Raw genomic sequence first — 16,108 nt, 5'->3', positions numbered from 1 at the left:
GTGAAAATGTGGGGGAAACGCGAGAAAAAATGCGAAAAATTACCGGGAAATTCACAGAAAATTGGAGGGAAAATGGGGGGAAAATGGGGGAAAATTAGGGAAATTTCAGAAAAAAAAAAGGAATTTTTACGAATTTCTGAGCAATTTTTCCACTTAAAGTTCAAAAAATTAAGGTAAAATTGATAAATTTTAGCTGAAAATTGCAGAAAATCAAGCGAAAATCGTCAATTTTTAAGCTAACATTTACGAAAAATTACAGTCTTTTTTAGTTAAAAAAAACGGTTTTAGTGCAATTTTCAGCAAAAAAGGTCCAAAAAATTCAGTGAAAAATGACCATTTTTTAGCTGAAAAATCTTCAAAAATATAGAAAAAAAGGGAATTTTTAGTTAAAAATTCTAGAAAATTCAGGAAAAACCGCCTTTTTTCAGTTAAAAATTGTGGAAAAAAAGCTGTAAAAAATCCTTTAAAGCCGGGAAAAATGGAATTTTTTAAGCTAAAATATCCAGTGAACATTGCAATTTTTAAGCCAAAAATTCTGAAAAAAAAATCAGGAAAAATTACAATTTTTCAGCTAAAAAATTAAAAATTTGAAATATATGAAATACAGTAATTATTCAGCTAAAATTTTCCAGAAAATTAGGGGAAAAAAGGACAAATTTGGGCTGCAAATCTGGAAAAACTGCAATTTTAAAGCTTAAAGTTTCTTAAAATTTCTAAAAAAAAACCGGCAATGTTCTTAGTGAAAAATTGCCTGTTTCTTTTAAAAATTTTAAAGAAACTTTTAGCTTTAAAATTGCATTGTTTTTTCCACATTTGCAGTCCAAATTCGTCTTTTTTCCCCTAATTTTCTGGAAAAGTTTAGCTGAATAAATTCTCTAAAAATCATAATTTTCTGTAATTTTCAGCATTTTCAAAAATTGGAATTCTCCTAATTTTTTTCAGAATTTTTGCCTTAAAAATTGAAGGTTTCACTGAATATTTTAGCTAAAAAATTCAATTTTTCCTGAATTTTTCGGGATTTTCTCCAAATTTTCCGCAATTTTCCATCTCTAAGTCCTGCCGGGAAACATGGAATTCTCGAAAAACCATCCAGCAGCCATATCACCAAGAATCTCTGATTTTTCAGCATTTGTGAGGCGATCCATTAGCTTTTCAGCAACTGTTGGCACTAATCGTGACGCATGTTTTCCAATTGATAATAGACGAATCGGAATATGATTAATTAGAATATGAAGACATGATGATCTACCGCCAGTCCACGAAATCATGGTGCAACGCTGCAAAAATCACGTTTTTTGGGTTTTTTCACAGAATTTCCACGAAAAAAATCGATTTTTCCACGGAAAACTGCCACAAATTACGATTTTCCTTAGTTTTTTCCACAAATTTCTTCTGGAAAAAGGTGATTTTGGAGCAAAAATTGCTGATTTTAGCTTATTTTGTAATGGGACAAATGCCAAAAAGTATGCATTTTCCGTATTTTTTCACGAAGTTCTCTCAAATCAGGGCAATTTTGGGGTAAAAATCGCAAAAAATTGCCGATTTTAGCTGATTTTTCACCGAAAAAGCGCCAAGAAGTATGGATTTTCAGTGGTTTTTCGTGAATTTTTACCTTCTGCCAATGCTCCATTCCATCCGCCAAATTTCCGAGCATTTGTGTCAATTTGCACAGCATTTCTTCGTCTTTTGTCAGTGATCCCCATTGTCTGCAACAAAAAAAATCTTGTAAAAACTGATGAAATTTGACATTTTCCAGTGATTTACTATCGAAATTCGAGCTCAACGACCCTTTTTACCCCTATTTAGATGGTTTTTATGAGATTTGAAGATTCTGTGTATTTTGTCGTAAGATCCGGTGCCTAGACGAGAAATTGCGTACTTTTGGAGCTACAGTAACCCGGAAATTTTAAAATATACGCTAGAAACCCGGGAAAAAAGCTTCTAGGTGCAAAAAATGACAGGAAATTCAAATTTGGCACTGAAAATGTCGAATTCAGACTATTTTCAATGCAAAAATGCAAAAACTTCAATTTTTCTCCAAAACTATTCATTTTCACTAATTTTCCTTATCAAATTCGAGCTCAGCGCCCATTTTTACCATAAAATAGATGATTTTCGCAAGATTTGCAAATTCTGTGCATTTTGTCGTAGGATTCGGTGTCCGGACGATAAATGCGTATTTTCGGTGCTACAGTAACCCGAAAATTTCAAAATTAACGTTAGAAGCCCAGAAAAAGGCTCATAATGTGAAAAATCACAAGGAAAAATTTGATTTAAAAAAATCTCAAAAACTAATTTTAAACCCGGAAAAATTCAGTGAAACTTGCTTTAAGACTACTTTTCATAGATTTTCAATACGAAATTCGGCATCAGCGCCCATTTTTACCCCTATTTAGATGGTTTTTACGAGATTTGGAGTTTCTGTGCATTTTGTCGTAAGGTGTGGTGTCGGGACGAAAATTGCGTACTTTTGGGGCTACCGTAACCCGGGAATCTCAAAATATACGCTAGAAACCCGGGAAAAAAGCTTCTATGATCCAAAAATCACAGGAAATTCAAATTTGGCATTGAAAATGTCGAATTCAGACTATTTTCAATGCAAAAATGCAAAAATTATTTTTTTTAATTCGAAAGGTTCAATTTTTCTCCAAAACCATTCATTTTCACTACTTTTCCTCATCAAATTCGAGCTCAGCGCCCATTTTTACCCTAAAATAAATGTTTTCGCAAAAATTCAATATTCTGTGCATTTTATCGTAGGATCCGGTGCCTGGACGAGAAATTGCGTACTTTTGGGGCTACAGTAACCCGGAAATTTCAAAATCGACGCTAGAATTCCAGAAAAAAAGCTCAGAGTGTGAAAAATCACAAGGAATTCGAATTTGACAAGGAAAATTCTCAAAAACTAATTTTTTACCGGGAAAATTTTAGGAAAACTTGCTTCGAGACTACTTTTCACAGGTTTTCAATACGAAATTCGGCATCAGCGCCCATTTTTACCCAATTTAGCCGGTTGTCGCACGATTTGAAGATTCTGTGCATTTTGTCGTAAGGTCTGGTGTTGGGACAAAAATTGCGTACTTTTGGGGCTACCGTAACCCGGGAATCTCAAAATATACGCTAGAAACCCGGGAAAAAAGATTCTAGGAGCCAAAAATCAAAGGAAATTCAAATTTGCCATTGAAAATGTCGAATTCGGGCTCTTTTCAATGTAAATATATGATTTTTTGTCTATCTCTAAAACTATCCATTTTCACTAATTTTCCTTATCAAATTCGAGCTCAGCGCCCATTTTTACCCCTCTTCAAACGGTTTTCGCGAAATTTGGAGATTCTGTGCATTATGTCGTAGGATCCGGCGCCTGGACGAGAAATTGCGTATTTTTGGGGCTACAGTAACCCGAAAATTTCAAAATCGACGCTAGGAGCCCAGAATAAGGCTTCAAGGGGTGAAAAATCACAAGGAATTCGAATTTGATAAGAAAAATCTCAAAAAACTAATTTTTCATCCGAAAAATTTCAGAAAACTGGCTTCGAGACTAGTTTTCCTAGGTTTTCAACACAAAATTCGGTTTCAGCGCCCATTTTTACCCCGATTTAGCCGGTTTTTGCAAGATTTGAAGATTCTGTGCATTTTGTCGTAAGGTCAGGTGTTCAGGCAAGAAATTGCGTACTTCTGGGGCTACAGTAACCCGGAAATCTCAAAATCGACGCTAGAAGGTCAGAAAAAGGCTCCAAGGGGTGAAAAATCACGAGGAATTCGAATTTCATACTAAAAATCCTCGAAAATCGATTTTTCCTCATAAAATTCAACAATTTCAGAAATTTTTACCTTTCCTCCAAGTTTCCTTGGCTCAAAATGCTCTGCGTGGTGCTCCACATCGCGTCCTCCAACAAAATCACCGCCATAATCATCAGTTTTTGGCAATTTTCAGATCTATTCTTCAAAATCCCCGAGCAAGCGGGAATCACGATGGAAACCAGCTCCTTACAAGGCTCCCCGGCTCTTTTCAGCTCATAAGTGTGCTCCAAAACCGCTCCACCCATAATTCCAAGAAGCTCCGCTGAGCCGGAGTGCTCGGCGAGCCCCAGAAGCCGAGTGGCCAGAAGAACCGGACCACGAGCTCCACGGAGCACAAGCTTAATGTCATTGGGGCTCAGGGAGTTTCTCAGGAAGCTGGAAACTGCAGAAATTGCCTGCGCAGCCAAAAAATCCAGTTTTTGAAGCTCTTTTTGCTCTTTTTGATGCTTTTTCGTGGGTTTTCCAGGTAGATTTGCTCGCTGAGCAGCAGATTTCAGGCAAGTGGCAAGGACATTCAGAAGAGCAGATAATTGAGGTAATTTCTGGGAATTTGGAGAATTTTGAGCATTTTCGGGCGAATTTTGGCCATTTTCGGACGGATTTTGGACATTTCTTGTCGAATTTTGAGCATTTTCGGCCGAATTTTGAGCATTTTTGGACGAATTTTGGCTATTTTCGGACGAATTTTGGTCATTTTCGGACGAATTTTGGCCATTTTTGGACGAATTTTGAGCATTTTCGGACGAATTTTGAGCATTTTTGGGCGAATTTTGGCCTTTTTTGGTCGTATTTTGGCCATTTTCGGACGAATTTTGAGCATTTTCGGACGAATTTTGGCCATTTTCAGCCCCAACCACCGCAACCAGCTCCAAAATTTTCTCAGTCAATTTCAAGAGTTCCGGCTTGAAAATCACAGCGTAGGCCACCCTTGGATCCTTCAAAAACACGCAAAAAACGTGACAGACACGTATGCAGAGCCGCAACGTGGCACCTCCTTTTGTCCATTCCAAGAGCATTTCCAAAAGCTTCTGGGGTCCCTGGATTGCACAAAATTGTTCCAAATTTAGGCTTGAGGCGTCTGCGGAGGCTGTGGAAGCCTTCCAGTCGGTCTCAACGGCCTGAACGAGCTCAGAAAGTGATTTTTCGAGCATTTCTTGAGTTTTTGGGTCGTTGGTTTGGAGTTTTTCGTGTGCCAAGATGAAGTCTCGAACACATTTTGTCCGATTTCGTGGGGAGGATGGAGGAGCTGGTAGGGAATCCGAGAGTTGGCTGGAAAAATTAGAAATTATTGATTTTTTTGGGGGGAAATTCTGTAAAAACTGTGAATTTTAACGAAATTTATTGATTTTTGATATCGATTTCACGTTTTTTAAACTAAATATTCGATTTTTTTTCGCGAATTTAAAAAAATCGAGATTTTCCGGAAAAAAAACAGGAAGACATTTGATTTTTTGGGCTAAATTCTAAAAAAATGCCAATTTCTACGCTAGAAATTTCCAAAAAAAAAAAATCAGAAAATTCAGGGAAAAAACGACAATTTTTTAGCTAAAAATTCTAAAAATATGTGAATTATTGCACAAATTACTGCAATTCCGTCATTTTTTACATAAAATTCAAAATTTTCACTATTTTTGACTATTTTAAACGGAAAATGTGATTTTTCGCGAATTTTCATACATGAAATGTGCATAAAAGGTAAGTTTCTAGCAAAGAATAATTTTTTTACAAAAAACCTTTTTCATGACAAAAATTCCATCGAAAAATGATATTTTTGGCCTATTTCTGACAATTTTGGAGTTTGTTTTTTAAGAAAAACAGAGTTTTTGGGTAATTTTAGCTTGAAAAATCCCAAATTTCCTAAAATTTTCAACGTTTTCAGGTGCTTTTTGACTGGAAAATCATGTTTTCGACAGCTAAATTGTGAAATTTTAGCGTTTTTCAGGAAATTTATAGGTAAATTTTCACTTTTAAAACTGGAAAACACAACATTTCCCGATTTCCTGATAAAAAATAACAAGAAAATCAGGTTTTTAGCTGAAAAATCTAAAAATTATTGCATTTTTTCGAGTTTTTCACACACATTTTCCCCAAAAATGCCTTCGCCTTCATCATCGCCTCCTCTCGTTGATTTTTCTCCTCAATTGCCACGCCATCACCTACAGTAACCTCCTTGAAAATTCCAAAAAAGTGACGTTTGAGCTCTTCAATCATACTTCCAGATGTGAGAGTTTTCGCTTGAATTTGGTGCTCTTTTGAGCACAAAACATGAGAAATCGCGTCGAGATCCGAGTGGATTACTGTAGAAACGGCGGAGCATAGGGAGCATTGGCGTGGTGCCAAGTGCTCGGTGCTCGGCCAGAGATACGGTAGTGGCTCAGAATTGACGGGCTCCGTGAGCAACAGGGAATTCAGGTACTGGAGCATGTCTTCTGGAGCACTTGGAGCAGGATTTTCTGGAAAAAAAAAAGAATTTTTCCCTCAAATTTCGACTTTTTTTCATCGAAATAATTCCAATTTTCACTCAAAAACGTTAAATTTCAGTGCAGAATCCTTGGTTGAGGCCCCCCAGGAATTGTAGTTTGTAGTGTGAGCCTCAACCAAAGTTTGGTTGAGGCTCAGACTACAAACTACAACTTTCTCAGCCTCAACCAATGAAATATATTTTTTTATGGGTTTTTCGATGAAATTTTGTGAATTTTCATGATTTTCACGTAGAAAAACGTGCTTTCCGGAGCATTTAGGACAGGATTTTTCCCAATTTTTGTGGAATTTTCTACACTTTAGACGATTTTTTCAAAATATTTAGAAATTACTTGGTTGAAAGGTTTAATTTTAAAATTTTCCTGAATTTTTCATTCGAATCTCGCCTTTGTCTTCGAAATAATCCCATTTTTCTCTAAAAAACATTAAATTTCAGTGCAGAACCTTTGGTTGAGGCCCACAGGAATTGTAGTTTGTAGTGTGAGCCTCTCCCAAAATTGGTTGAGGCTCACACTACAAACTACAAATTTCTCAGCCTCAACCAACTATTTTAAGCCAAAAAATTTATTGGTTCTGTTTTAAAAAGTGGAAAAATTGCAATTTTCCCAGAACAATGAAAAAAAAACAACGATTCTATTGGGTTGAGGTTGAAAAAAGCGTAGTTTGTAGTGTGAGCCTCTCCCAAATTTGGTTGAGGCTCACACTACAAACTACAATCTCTTCAGCCTCAACCAATAAAATATTTACTTTTTTGGTGGTTTTTTGATGAAATTTCGACTATTTTCAGTTTTCAGGATTGTCAAGTCGAAATTTTGGAAAAATTCCGATAAAATTGTAGTTTATAGTCTAGAAAAAGGCAAAAAAAAAGTTTTATTGTTTTAAAATAAATTTTGAAAGCAAAATTATATTGATTTTATTGATTTTAAATTTTTGAATTTCAAAATTTCTGGAAAAATTCGCTTTTTTGTTTTAAAAAATTTGAAATTGAGACAACTTTTCATAAATCGTGGCTCTTTTTCCGAATTTATCAGCATATTTTTTTTGAGATTTTTTTTAGCTTGTCGTCGTTTTTTAAATTAATTTTCGGAAAAATTTCGGAAATTTTTTGAATTTTCAGCTAATTTCTCCATAGATCGACCAGATTTTACGCTTTTTTTTTCTGAATTTTTACGAAATTAAAGCATTTTTTTCAACTTTTTTTTTTCAATTTCAATTTCAAACAAATTTCCGGAGCTTTTCTATAATTTTTTTGTATTTTTCCAAAGTTTTGAAAATTCCAGGTACTTTTTGAGAGTTTGAAAGCAAAATTTTTGCCAATTTTCAACTGTTTTTAAAAAAGTTTTTTACGAATTTGGCCACTAATTTCAACATTTCCGTACCTTTCTTCCCGTGTCTAATCTCTTTTTGCTCACTGAGCTTCCGTATTCTACACTGTCGTTGCTCAGCTGCTTGAGCTCGCCGAGCAGTCGCCGCAGCCTCCTGTTCTCGTTTTTTCGCCGCTTTTTCCTCATGTTTTCGGGCACGTTCGTCGGCCAGTTGCTTCTGGAAATTTTAGAGTTTTTTGAAAATCAAAATTTATAAATTTTCAAATTTAAAATCATTTTTTAATCTGATTCTGAGTTTTTTTTTTAAAGTTTCAACGATTTTTTGCCAAAATTTGGATTAATATTTCAATTTTTATGGAAATTTTTCCAACTTTTTGGTTAATTTTTTTCGATTTGGGGTTTTTTTTTCAGTTTAGGCCATTTTTCCAAACTTTTAGGCTTATTTATCATTATTTTTGGGTATTTATCACCTTTTTTTATTGAAAAAAAATCAATTTAAATTCACATTTTTAGAGCAATTTTCAGAAAAAAAAAGGTCCAAAAATTCAGGGAAAAATGACCATTTTTTAGCTGAAAAATCTTCAAAAATATAGAAAAAAAGGGAATTTTCAGTTAAAAATTTTAGGAAATTCAGGAAAGAACGGTTTTTTTCCAGCTAAAAATTTTGGAAAAAAGCTTTGAAAAATCTATTAAAATTGGGGAAAAATTGAATCAAAAAGAAAAAGCTAAAATTTTCAGTGAAAACTGCAATTTTTAAGCCAAAAATTCTGAAAAAAATCAGGAAAAATTACAATCTTACAGCTAAAAAATTCAAAAAATATATAGGAAAAACAATAGTTTTGCCGTTAAAATTTCCAGAAAATTCAGGAAAAAAGGACAAATTTGGGCTGCAAATGTGGTAAAAAACTGCAAATTTTCAGCTAAATATTTCTAAAAAGACCGGCAATGTTTTCGATTTTTTATCGATTTTTTAATCGATTTTTTCCTAATTTTTTCCCAATTTTCGGCCAAATTTCCGAATTTTTTACCTGTTTCTCCTCAACACTGGCGTCTTTTGCCAAAAGCTCATATCTCTTATTGTCCTCTTGCAACGTGGCAATAAATTTGACCTCCATAACCCGCTGATCATCATCTTTTGCACGTCTAATAACTTCCATAATGTTCTTATCACGATTATCGGAAGCTCGTTGCATTCTTGCTTCAAGTAATTGCCGTTTTCTTTCTGGAAAATTGAAAAAATTGTGAAAAATTGAATTTTAAGTTCAAAAATAGTTGGGTGAGGCTGAGAGACTACAAACTACACTTGTTCATAGCCTCAACCAAAATTAGTTGTCAAATTTTAGATTTTTATTATTTTTATTTAAAAAATTCAGCTTCTTTTAAGCTAAAAAAAATAAATTTTCGCTTCAAAATATCTGGTTGAGGCTAGAGAAAGTTGTCGTTTGTAGTGTGAGAGCCTCACCCAAAGTTTGGTTGAGGCTAACACACCACAAACTACAATCTCGGTGAGCCTCAACCAACAGGATTTTCGTTGAATTTTGTCTATTTTCAGGATTTTCAAGTCGAAAAAACATGCTTTCCGGAGCATTTAGAGCAGTATTTTCTGGGGAAAATGAGGATTTTTCACATTTTTTGTTAATTTTTCTTATGTCGAAAATGTAGGAAATTTAACAGTTTTTGGTTGAAATGGTTAATTAAAACATTTTCCTGGATTTTTTAATCGAATTTCGACATTTTTTAACGAAATTATGACAATTTTCTTTGAAAAACTTTGAATTTCAGTTCAGAATTATTGGTTGAGGCTAGAGAAAGTTGTAGTTTGTAGTGTGAGAGCCTCACCCGAAGTTTGGTTGAGGCTAACACACTACAAACTACAATTTCGGTGAGCCTCCACCAACGGGATTTTAGTTGAATTTTGCCCATTTTCAGGATTTTCAAGTCGAAAAACATGTTTTCCGGAGCATTTAGATATGTTTTTCTTGAACAACGAGGATTTTTCCCAATTTTTCTCGAATTTCCTACACTTTAGTCGTTTTTTTTAAATATTGAGCAATTATTTGGTTGAAATTTTTAATTTTAAAGATTCCCTGAATATTTAAATCAAATATCGCCGTTTTTCATCGAAATAATGGAAATTTTCCTTGATAAACTTTGAATTTCGCATCGAAATTATTGGTTGCGGCTGAGAAAGTTGTAGTTTGTAGTGTGTGAGCCTCACCTAAAGTTTGGTTGAGGCTAACACACTACAAACTACAATCTCGGTGAGCCTCAACCAACGGGATTTTGGTTGAATTTTGTCTATTTTCAGGATTTTCAAGTCGAAAAACATGTTTTCCGGAGCATTTAGAGCAGTATTTTCCGGAAAAATGAAGATTTTTCACAGTTTTTCTCGAATTTCCTACACTTTAGACGGGTTTTTTTTTTAATATTTAGCAATTTCTTGGTTGAAATGCCTAATTTTAAAAATTTCCTGAATATTTAAATCAAATCTCGTCGTTTTTCATCGAAATACTGCCTATTTTCTCTCGAAAACCTTAAATTTCAGTGCAGAATCCTTGGCTGAGGCTGAAAAAGTTGTAGTTTGTAGTGTGAGCCTCAACCATTTGGTTGGTTCCATTTGATTGGTTGAGGCTGAGAGACTACAAACTACGCTTTTTCTCAGCCTCAACCAATTCTTGCTATTTTCAACTGAAATTGAAATTAAAAATTCAGTTTTTGGCGGAATTTCCTATATTTTTAGTTCAAAAAATGAACCTTTCAAGGCCTCCTGCTTCATCCGAACTTCCTCAACTCGGCTCGTGAGCTCTTTAAGCTTCGAAGCTTTTGCCTCCTGCAGTTGCTGACGTAGCTCTTCTGCATGTTTCTGCTTCATTTCATGCCTTTTCCCAAAATCATCATCATCTTTATGTCCCCGACGACGGGATGGACTGAGCATTTTCTCGTGTCGTTCCACGTGGGTACCCGGTTCATGAACATTCTGGTGATGATGAAGCTGGTATTGGGCCACAGATTCTTGCTCCATGAGCTCTGACCAGGCAAGGGAGCGGATTTCCTCGAAGACTTTGAAGAAATTTTCCATTTCCTGAAAAATTTTCAAAATTTAGACGAAAAAATGAAGCATTTTCATTGAAATTTTGTTTTGGTTGAGGCTCAGAGACTACAAACTACAATATTTGTTAGCCTCACCCAAGCTGATTTTTTTAAATTTTACAAGCAGAAAATATATTTTTAATCAATTTTCTTCAGATATTCAATTAAAATCCATTTTTATTAATCTGAAAACCATTAGAAACTCAACCAATCTGCGAGAGTGAGGCTCACACTACAAACTACAATATTTGTTAGCTTCACCCAAAGTATTTTATAAAATTTAAGCTAATTTTCAGATTTTTTTTAGATAAAAAACCGGATTTCTTCTAGAATTTAGTATTTTCAGTGTTTTACTTGAAGTTTATTGAAAAAAAAAACAAATTTCGCTGGAAAAAATCGAGTTTTTCGTCTCAGAGACTACAAACTACAATTCTTGTTAGCCTCACCCAAGCTGATTTTGCCGAATTTAAGCTAATTTTCTGCATTTTTGAGATTAAAAAATGTCAAATTTAGCTAAGAAATGCTGATAGAAACTAATTTTCTTTATAATTTAGCTACTTTAGCTAATGTTTAGTATTTTTCAAGCGAGGCTACAAACTACAGTTGTTCAGCCGCACTCAAGCTGATTTTATTAAATTTAGCTAATTTTTTGCGCTTTTCGGTTTAAAAAAATTGAAATTGTTCTATAATTGCACATTTTCAGAATGAACAACGATTTGGTTGAGGCTCACGCTACAAACTACAACTTTTCTCAGCCTCAACTAATTCAAAAAACGATTTTTAACGCTGTTTACAAACGAAAATCTTGAATTGACAAAAATGACAATTTTCACTCGAAAACATTAAATTTCGGTTCAAAAACATTGGTTGAGGCTGAGAAAGTTGTAGTTTGTAGTGTGAGCCTCAACCAAGCAGATTTTGTCTTTTTGAACTGAATTTAACTAATTTTTTATATTTTCCTAGTGTTTAAGAGAAAATTTCCACTGAAAATCGGTCATAAATCGATTTTATTTTCGCAAAAAACATTAGAAACTCGATTATTCTGCGAAAAATTTTGTTGGTTGAGGCTCAGACTACAAACTACAATTTTCTTAACCTCACCCAACCTGATTTTGTCTTTTCACACCAGATTTAGCCAATTTTTAGTATTTTTTGAGCAGAAATGATGTTTTGGAAGTTTTTATCATCGAAATTCAATGAAAATTCAATTTTATTACTCCATAAATCACTAGAAACTCAACCAGTGTGCAAAAAAGTTGGTTGAGGCTCCGGCTACAAACTACAACTTTTCTCAGCCTCAACCAATTTAAAAACCGATTTTTCAGCGTTTTCCGGCGGAAAATCTTGAATTTTTCTCTTAAAAATCGAAATTCTCTACCTGCTGCTTCTCCTGTTTCTTTTCCTCCTTCTTCAAATTCTTCTGATTCTTCCGATGCTCCCGTTCAAGCTTATCCGCTTCCATTTCAACCTGTCGTTCCAGCTCCGCATCTATTTCCATAGCTTCTGCCTGTTTTATCTCCAAATTCAAACTATTCTCCTCTAAAGCCAGCGATTCTTCTTCTTCAGTCATTTCTCTCCATTCATCGTCTTTTTCCAATTCTTCCGGTACTTGAACATATCCGAAAAGTGTTGTAGTTGGTGGTGGTTGAGATATTGAACTTGACGGTGTTGGATCTGCTGGAACATCTTCTGAATTTTCAGATGAAGCTGGGTGTACTGTAGTTGGTTCCTCGTTTATTGAGTGAAGTTCGATGTTTGATGAGGTTGTCGGTGTTTCCTGCAAAAAAATCAATAATATTGTTAAAATTGGCATCAAAAACACTGAGAATTTGTCATTTTTGATAATTTTCTACAACAAAAAATACAAAAAATAATTAAATTAAGCAATTTTTGAAACAAAAAAGCATCGAAACTCGGTGAAAAATGTTTGATTGAGGCTGAGACTACAAACTACAAAATTTTTTAGCCTCACTCATGCTGATTTTTTTCATAATTTGGCTAATTTTCAGCTTTCTATATTTAATTACTCCAAAAATCACAGGAAACTCAACAAATCTGTCTTAGTTGAGGCCCACGACTACAAACTACAAAATTCTCAGCCTCAACAAATTGTGGAAATTGGCGTTTTTTATCTTTGTAAGGTAAAAAATATAAAATTTCACTTCAAAATATCTGGTTGAGGCTTACAGAAATTGTAGTTTGTAGTGTGAGAGCCTCACCCAGTTTGGTTGAGGCTAACACACTACAAACTACAATCTCTATGAGCCTCAACCAAGGATTCTGCACTGAAATTCAACGTTTTTGATTGAAAATTGGGATTGTTTCGATGAAAAAAAAAGTCGAAATTTGAGGGAAAAATTCAGAAAAATTTAAAATAAGACTTTTCAACCAAATATATGCTAAATATTTTGAAAAAGTCGTCAAAAGTGCAGGAAATTCGAGCAAAATTGTGAAAAATCCACATTTTTTCCTGAAAATACTATTAGAAATGCTCCGGAAAGCATGTTTTTCGAGTTGAAAATTATGAAAATAGACAAAATTTCATCAAAAAACCGCCAAAAAAGTAAATATTTTATTGGTTGAGGCTGAGAAAGTTGTAGTTTGTAGTGTGAGAGCCTCACCCAGTTTGGTTGAGGCTAACACACTACAAACTACAATCTTTATGAGCCTCAACCAACGAGATTTTGGTTGAATTTCGCCTATTTTCCGGAATTTTCAAGTCAAAAAGTATGGTTTCCGGAGCTGCTTTTGAGACAGTATTTCCTGGAAAAATGAGGATTTTTCACAATTTTTCTCGAATTTAATACACTAGACGTTTTTTTAAATATTGAGCAATTTTTTGATTGAAATGTCTAATTTTAAAATTTTCCTGAATTTTCATTCGAATTTCGACTTTTTCCTTCGAATTACTGCCAATTTGCCAAAAAAAAAATCAAGAAATTTTGCAAAAAAATTCATGGTTGAGGCTAATAGACTACAAACTACAATATTTGTTAGCCTCACTCAAGCTTTACACTCAAGATTTTATAAATTTTTTGCTAATTTTCAGTTTTCTTTCGAGCAGAAAACACTCAAAATTTAATTTAATTACTCCAAAAATCACTCAGAAAATCTGCAAAAATCTTGGTTGAGGCGCACACTACAAACTACGATATTGTCAGCCTCAACCAATCGAAATTTTGCGATTTAACTGATTTTTAGGCCAATTTTTTCGGAAATTTGCAGATTTTCCTACCTTTCCCTGCCTTCTGCTTCCGATCTTCTTCTGATTAAACTCCTCCACACTTTTTCTGACGGCCAGCGGGTCGGCAAACGTGAAACCGCACTGTACATTGCTCTTTTTCTCTCGTTTCTGCCTTTGGCGCAGCTTTTCCACCAGAACCTGGAAAAAATTCTCGAAAATTTTCGACGAAAATTGAATGGTTGAGCCTCAGCGACTACAAACTACACAATTTTTGTTAGCCTCAACCATGGTTGAGGCCCAAAATCTTGTAGTTTGTAGTGTGTGAGCCTCACCAAAATTAGTTTTTTTAAACGCATTTCTTTTGGATTTTCGACATTTTTCAGCTAAATTTTCGAATTAAAATCGATTTTCAGGCGAAAATTGATAAATTGATGAATTTTCGCCAGTTTTTGCCCCTTACCTGCTGATTTTTCTCCCATAACAACTGCCGACTATAGGCCATTTTTGCCATTGAAGCACGTGTTTGTGGAAGATCCATAGCACTTTTTGGGCAGGTTAACGTACGAGTTGAGGTACGTTTATAAGAAGTACTGGACAGCCTCTCATAGACATTCAGTGGACACGGATTTTCAGGTTCTTTCTCTTTTTCCACTGAAAATTCCCGATCAAATTCGGAGGCTGTGGTGCTTGAAGTGCTTTTCCGACGGCGATTAGTGACAAGCTTCCATCCATCATCTGGTTGAGATACGGCGACGGCGGCAACTGCAGCGGCGGCGGTTATTCTTGCATATGTTAGATTAGATGACGACGGAGTTGGGAATGGCTGAAAATTTGGGAATTTTCAATGAAAAAAACCGAATTTCTATCGATTTTTACTCTCCTGAGAGTTGGTTGAGGCTACGCGACTACAAACTACAGTTTTTATCAGCCTCAACCAAGATGATTTCGCGAAACTGGAGGTTTTCAGGATAGAATTTAGCTAATTTTTTCGAATTTTCAATTTTTTTCTTTTGAAATTCAAGCGAAATTCAAACGTATTACTTCAAAAAACAGTAAAAAATAAACCAATCTGCGAAAATTGGTTGAGGCTACGAGACTACAAACTACAATATTTGTTAGCCTCACCCAAGATGACTTTAGCTAATTTTTTGGTATTTTTTCAGAAAAAAGTTGGTTTTAATCAATTTTCTTCAGATATTCAATAAATATTCGTTTTATTACTTAAAAATTTCTAAAAACTCAACCTGAAAAAATCTAAAAATTTGGTTGAGGCTAACAGACTACAAACTACAAAACTTGTCAGCCTCACCCAAATTTATCAATTGAACAATTTTATCATTAACACAAAAATTCTTGAATTTCTTTGGAAACTTCAAAATTAGCCAGATTTTACGTGAAATTCATAGAAAATCAGTTTATTTTCATTTTTCCGCTAAAAAAAAATCCCATTTCTTATTTGGTTGAGGCTCAGACTACAAACTACACTTTTTTAAAGCCTCAACCAAAAATTTTTATTATCGAAATCAGCTAATTTATCACCAAATTTTACTTTAAATTCATGGAAAACCAGCAGTTTCTTGGATTTTTCGCCAAAAAATTTAATTTTATTTAATTTTCATCAGTTTTTTGGGATTTTTCCAGTGTTTTTCCACTGATATGTTCAAAATTCCTACCTCCGCTGCCTTATTCGTCGGCGGAGAGGCATTTTTGACGGCTTCTGCGATGATTGACGAGATAGGAAGTGCTGGATTCGGTGAAGACATGGATTTTCGTACTTCCCACGCCACAGACGGTCTTTTGATTTGTTCTTGCCGGTTTTCGTCCTGATCCCACTGCTTTTCCACGTTTATCGTCTCGATTAGCGATTTGAAGTCGTTTGAGGCACTTTGGAGGTATAGCATGGCTTCCTGGAAGAATTTTATGATTTTTCTCGAATTTTTATTTGCGGAAAATTAAAAATTAGATGTAAATTTCCTCTACCTTGCACCCAGTGACCGATTGCTCGCTTCTGCACATTTCATACATCAAATCACAGGTGGTTTTCAAGTTTTCCACATATCCAGTCCACTGACGAGCTCGCTTTTTACTGAAAATCGAGAATTATGGATTGCGAAATCGCATTTTCCGGGTTGCATACCGATTTTTCTTCTTTTTCGACGATCTGCTCACTACTGACTCGGCTTTTTCTTTATCGCAAGTGGACATTTTGTCTGTAAATTTGATTTTT

The 16,108-nt window shown here is 34.6% G+C and overlaps 1 protein-coding gene across 1 annotated transcript; it reads right to left on the bottom strand.

Annotated features, from left to right (window-relative positions):
- Positions 1-1,049: 1,049 nt before the first annotated feature.
- scpr-1 (S phase cyclin A-associated protein in the endoplasmic reticulum N-terminal domain-containing protein) lies at positions 1,050-16,093 on the bottom strand (the record flags this gene model as incomplete). Its single annotated transcript, NM_001377673.2, has 13 exons — positions 16,019-16,093; positions 15,862-15,967; positions 15,555-15,788; positions 14,342-14,704; positions 13,933-14,079; positions 12,076-12,474; positions 10,362-10,689; positions 8,636-8,829; positions 7,662-7,824; positions 5,882-6,254; positions 3,832-5,070; positions 1,613-1,706; positions 1,050-1,277 (listed from the first exon to the last, which is right to left on the bottom strand). The coding sequence occupies exons 1-13, from the start codon at positions 16,084-16,086 to the stop codon at positions 1,050-1,052; spliced, it is 3,936 nt and encodes a 1,311-aa protein (NP_001364617.1). The 5' UTR covers positions 16,087-16,093.
- Between the last annotated feature and the right edge of the window lie 15 nt (positions 16,094-16,108).

Source organism: Caenorhabditis elegans, chromosome I (genome assembly GCF_000002985.6).
Source record: "Caenorhabditis elegans chromosome I".
Taxonomy (NCBI): Eukaryota; Metazoa; Nematoda; class Chromadorea; order Rhabditida; family Rhabditidae; genus Caenorhabditis; species Caenorhabditis elegans.
This window is presented reverse-complemented; position numbering and strand designations above follow the sequence as displayed.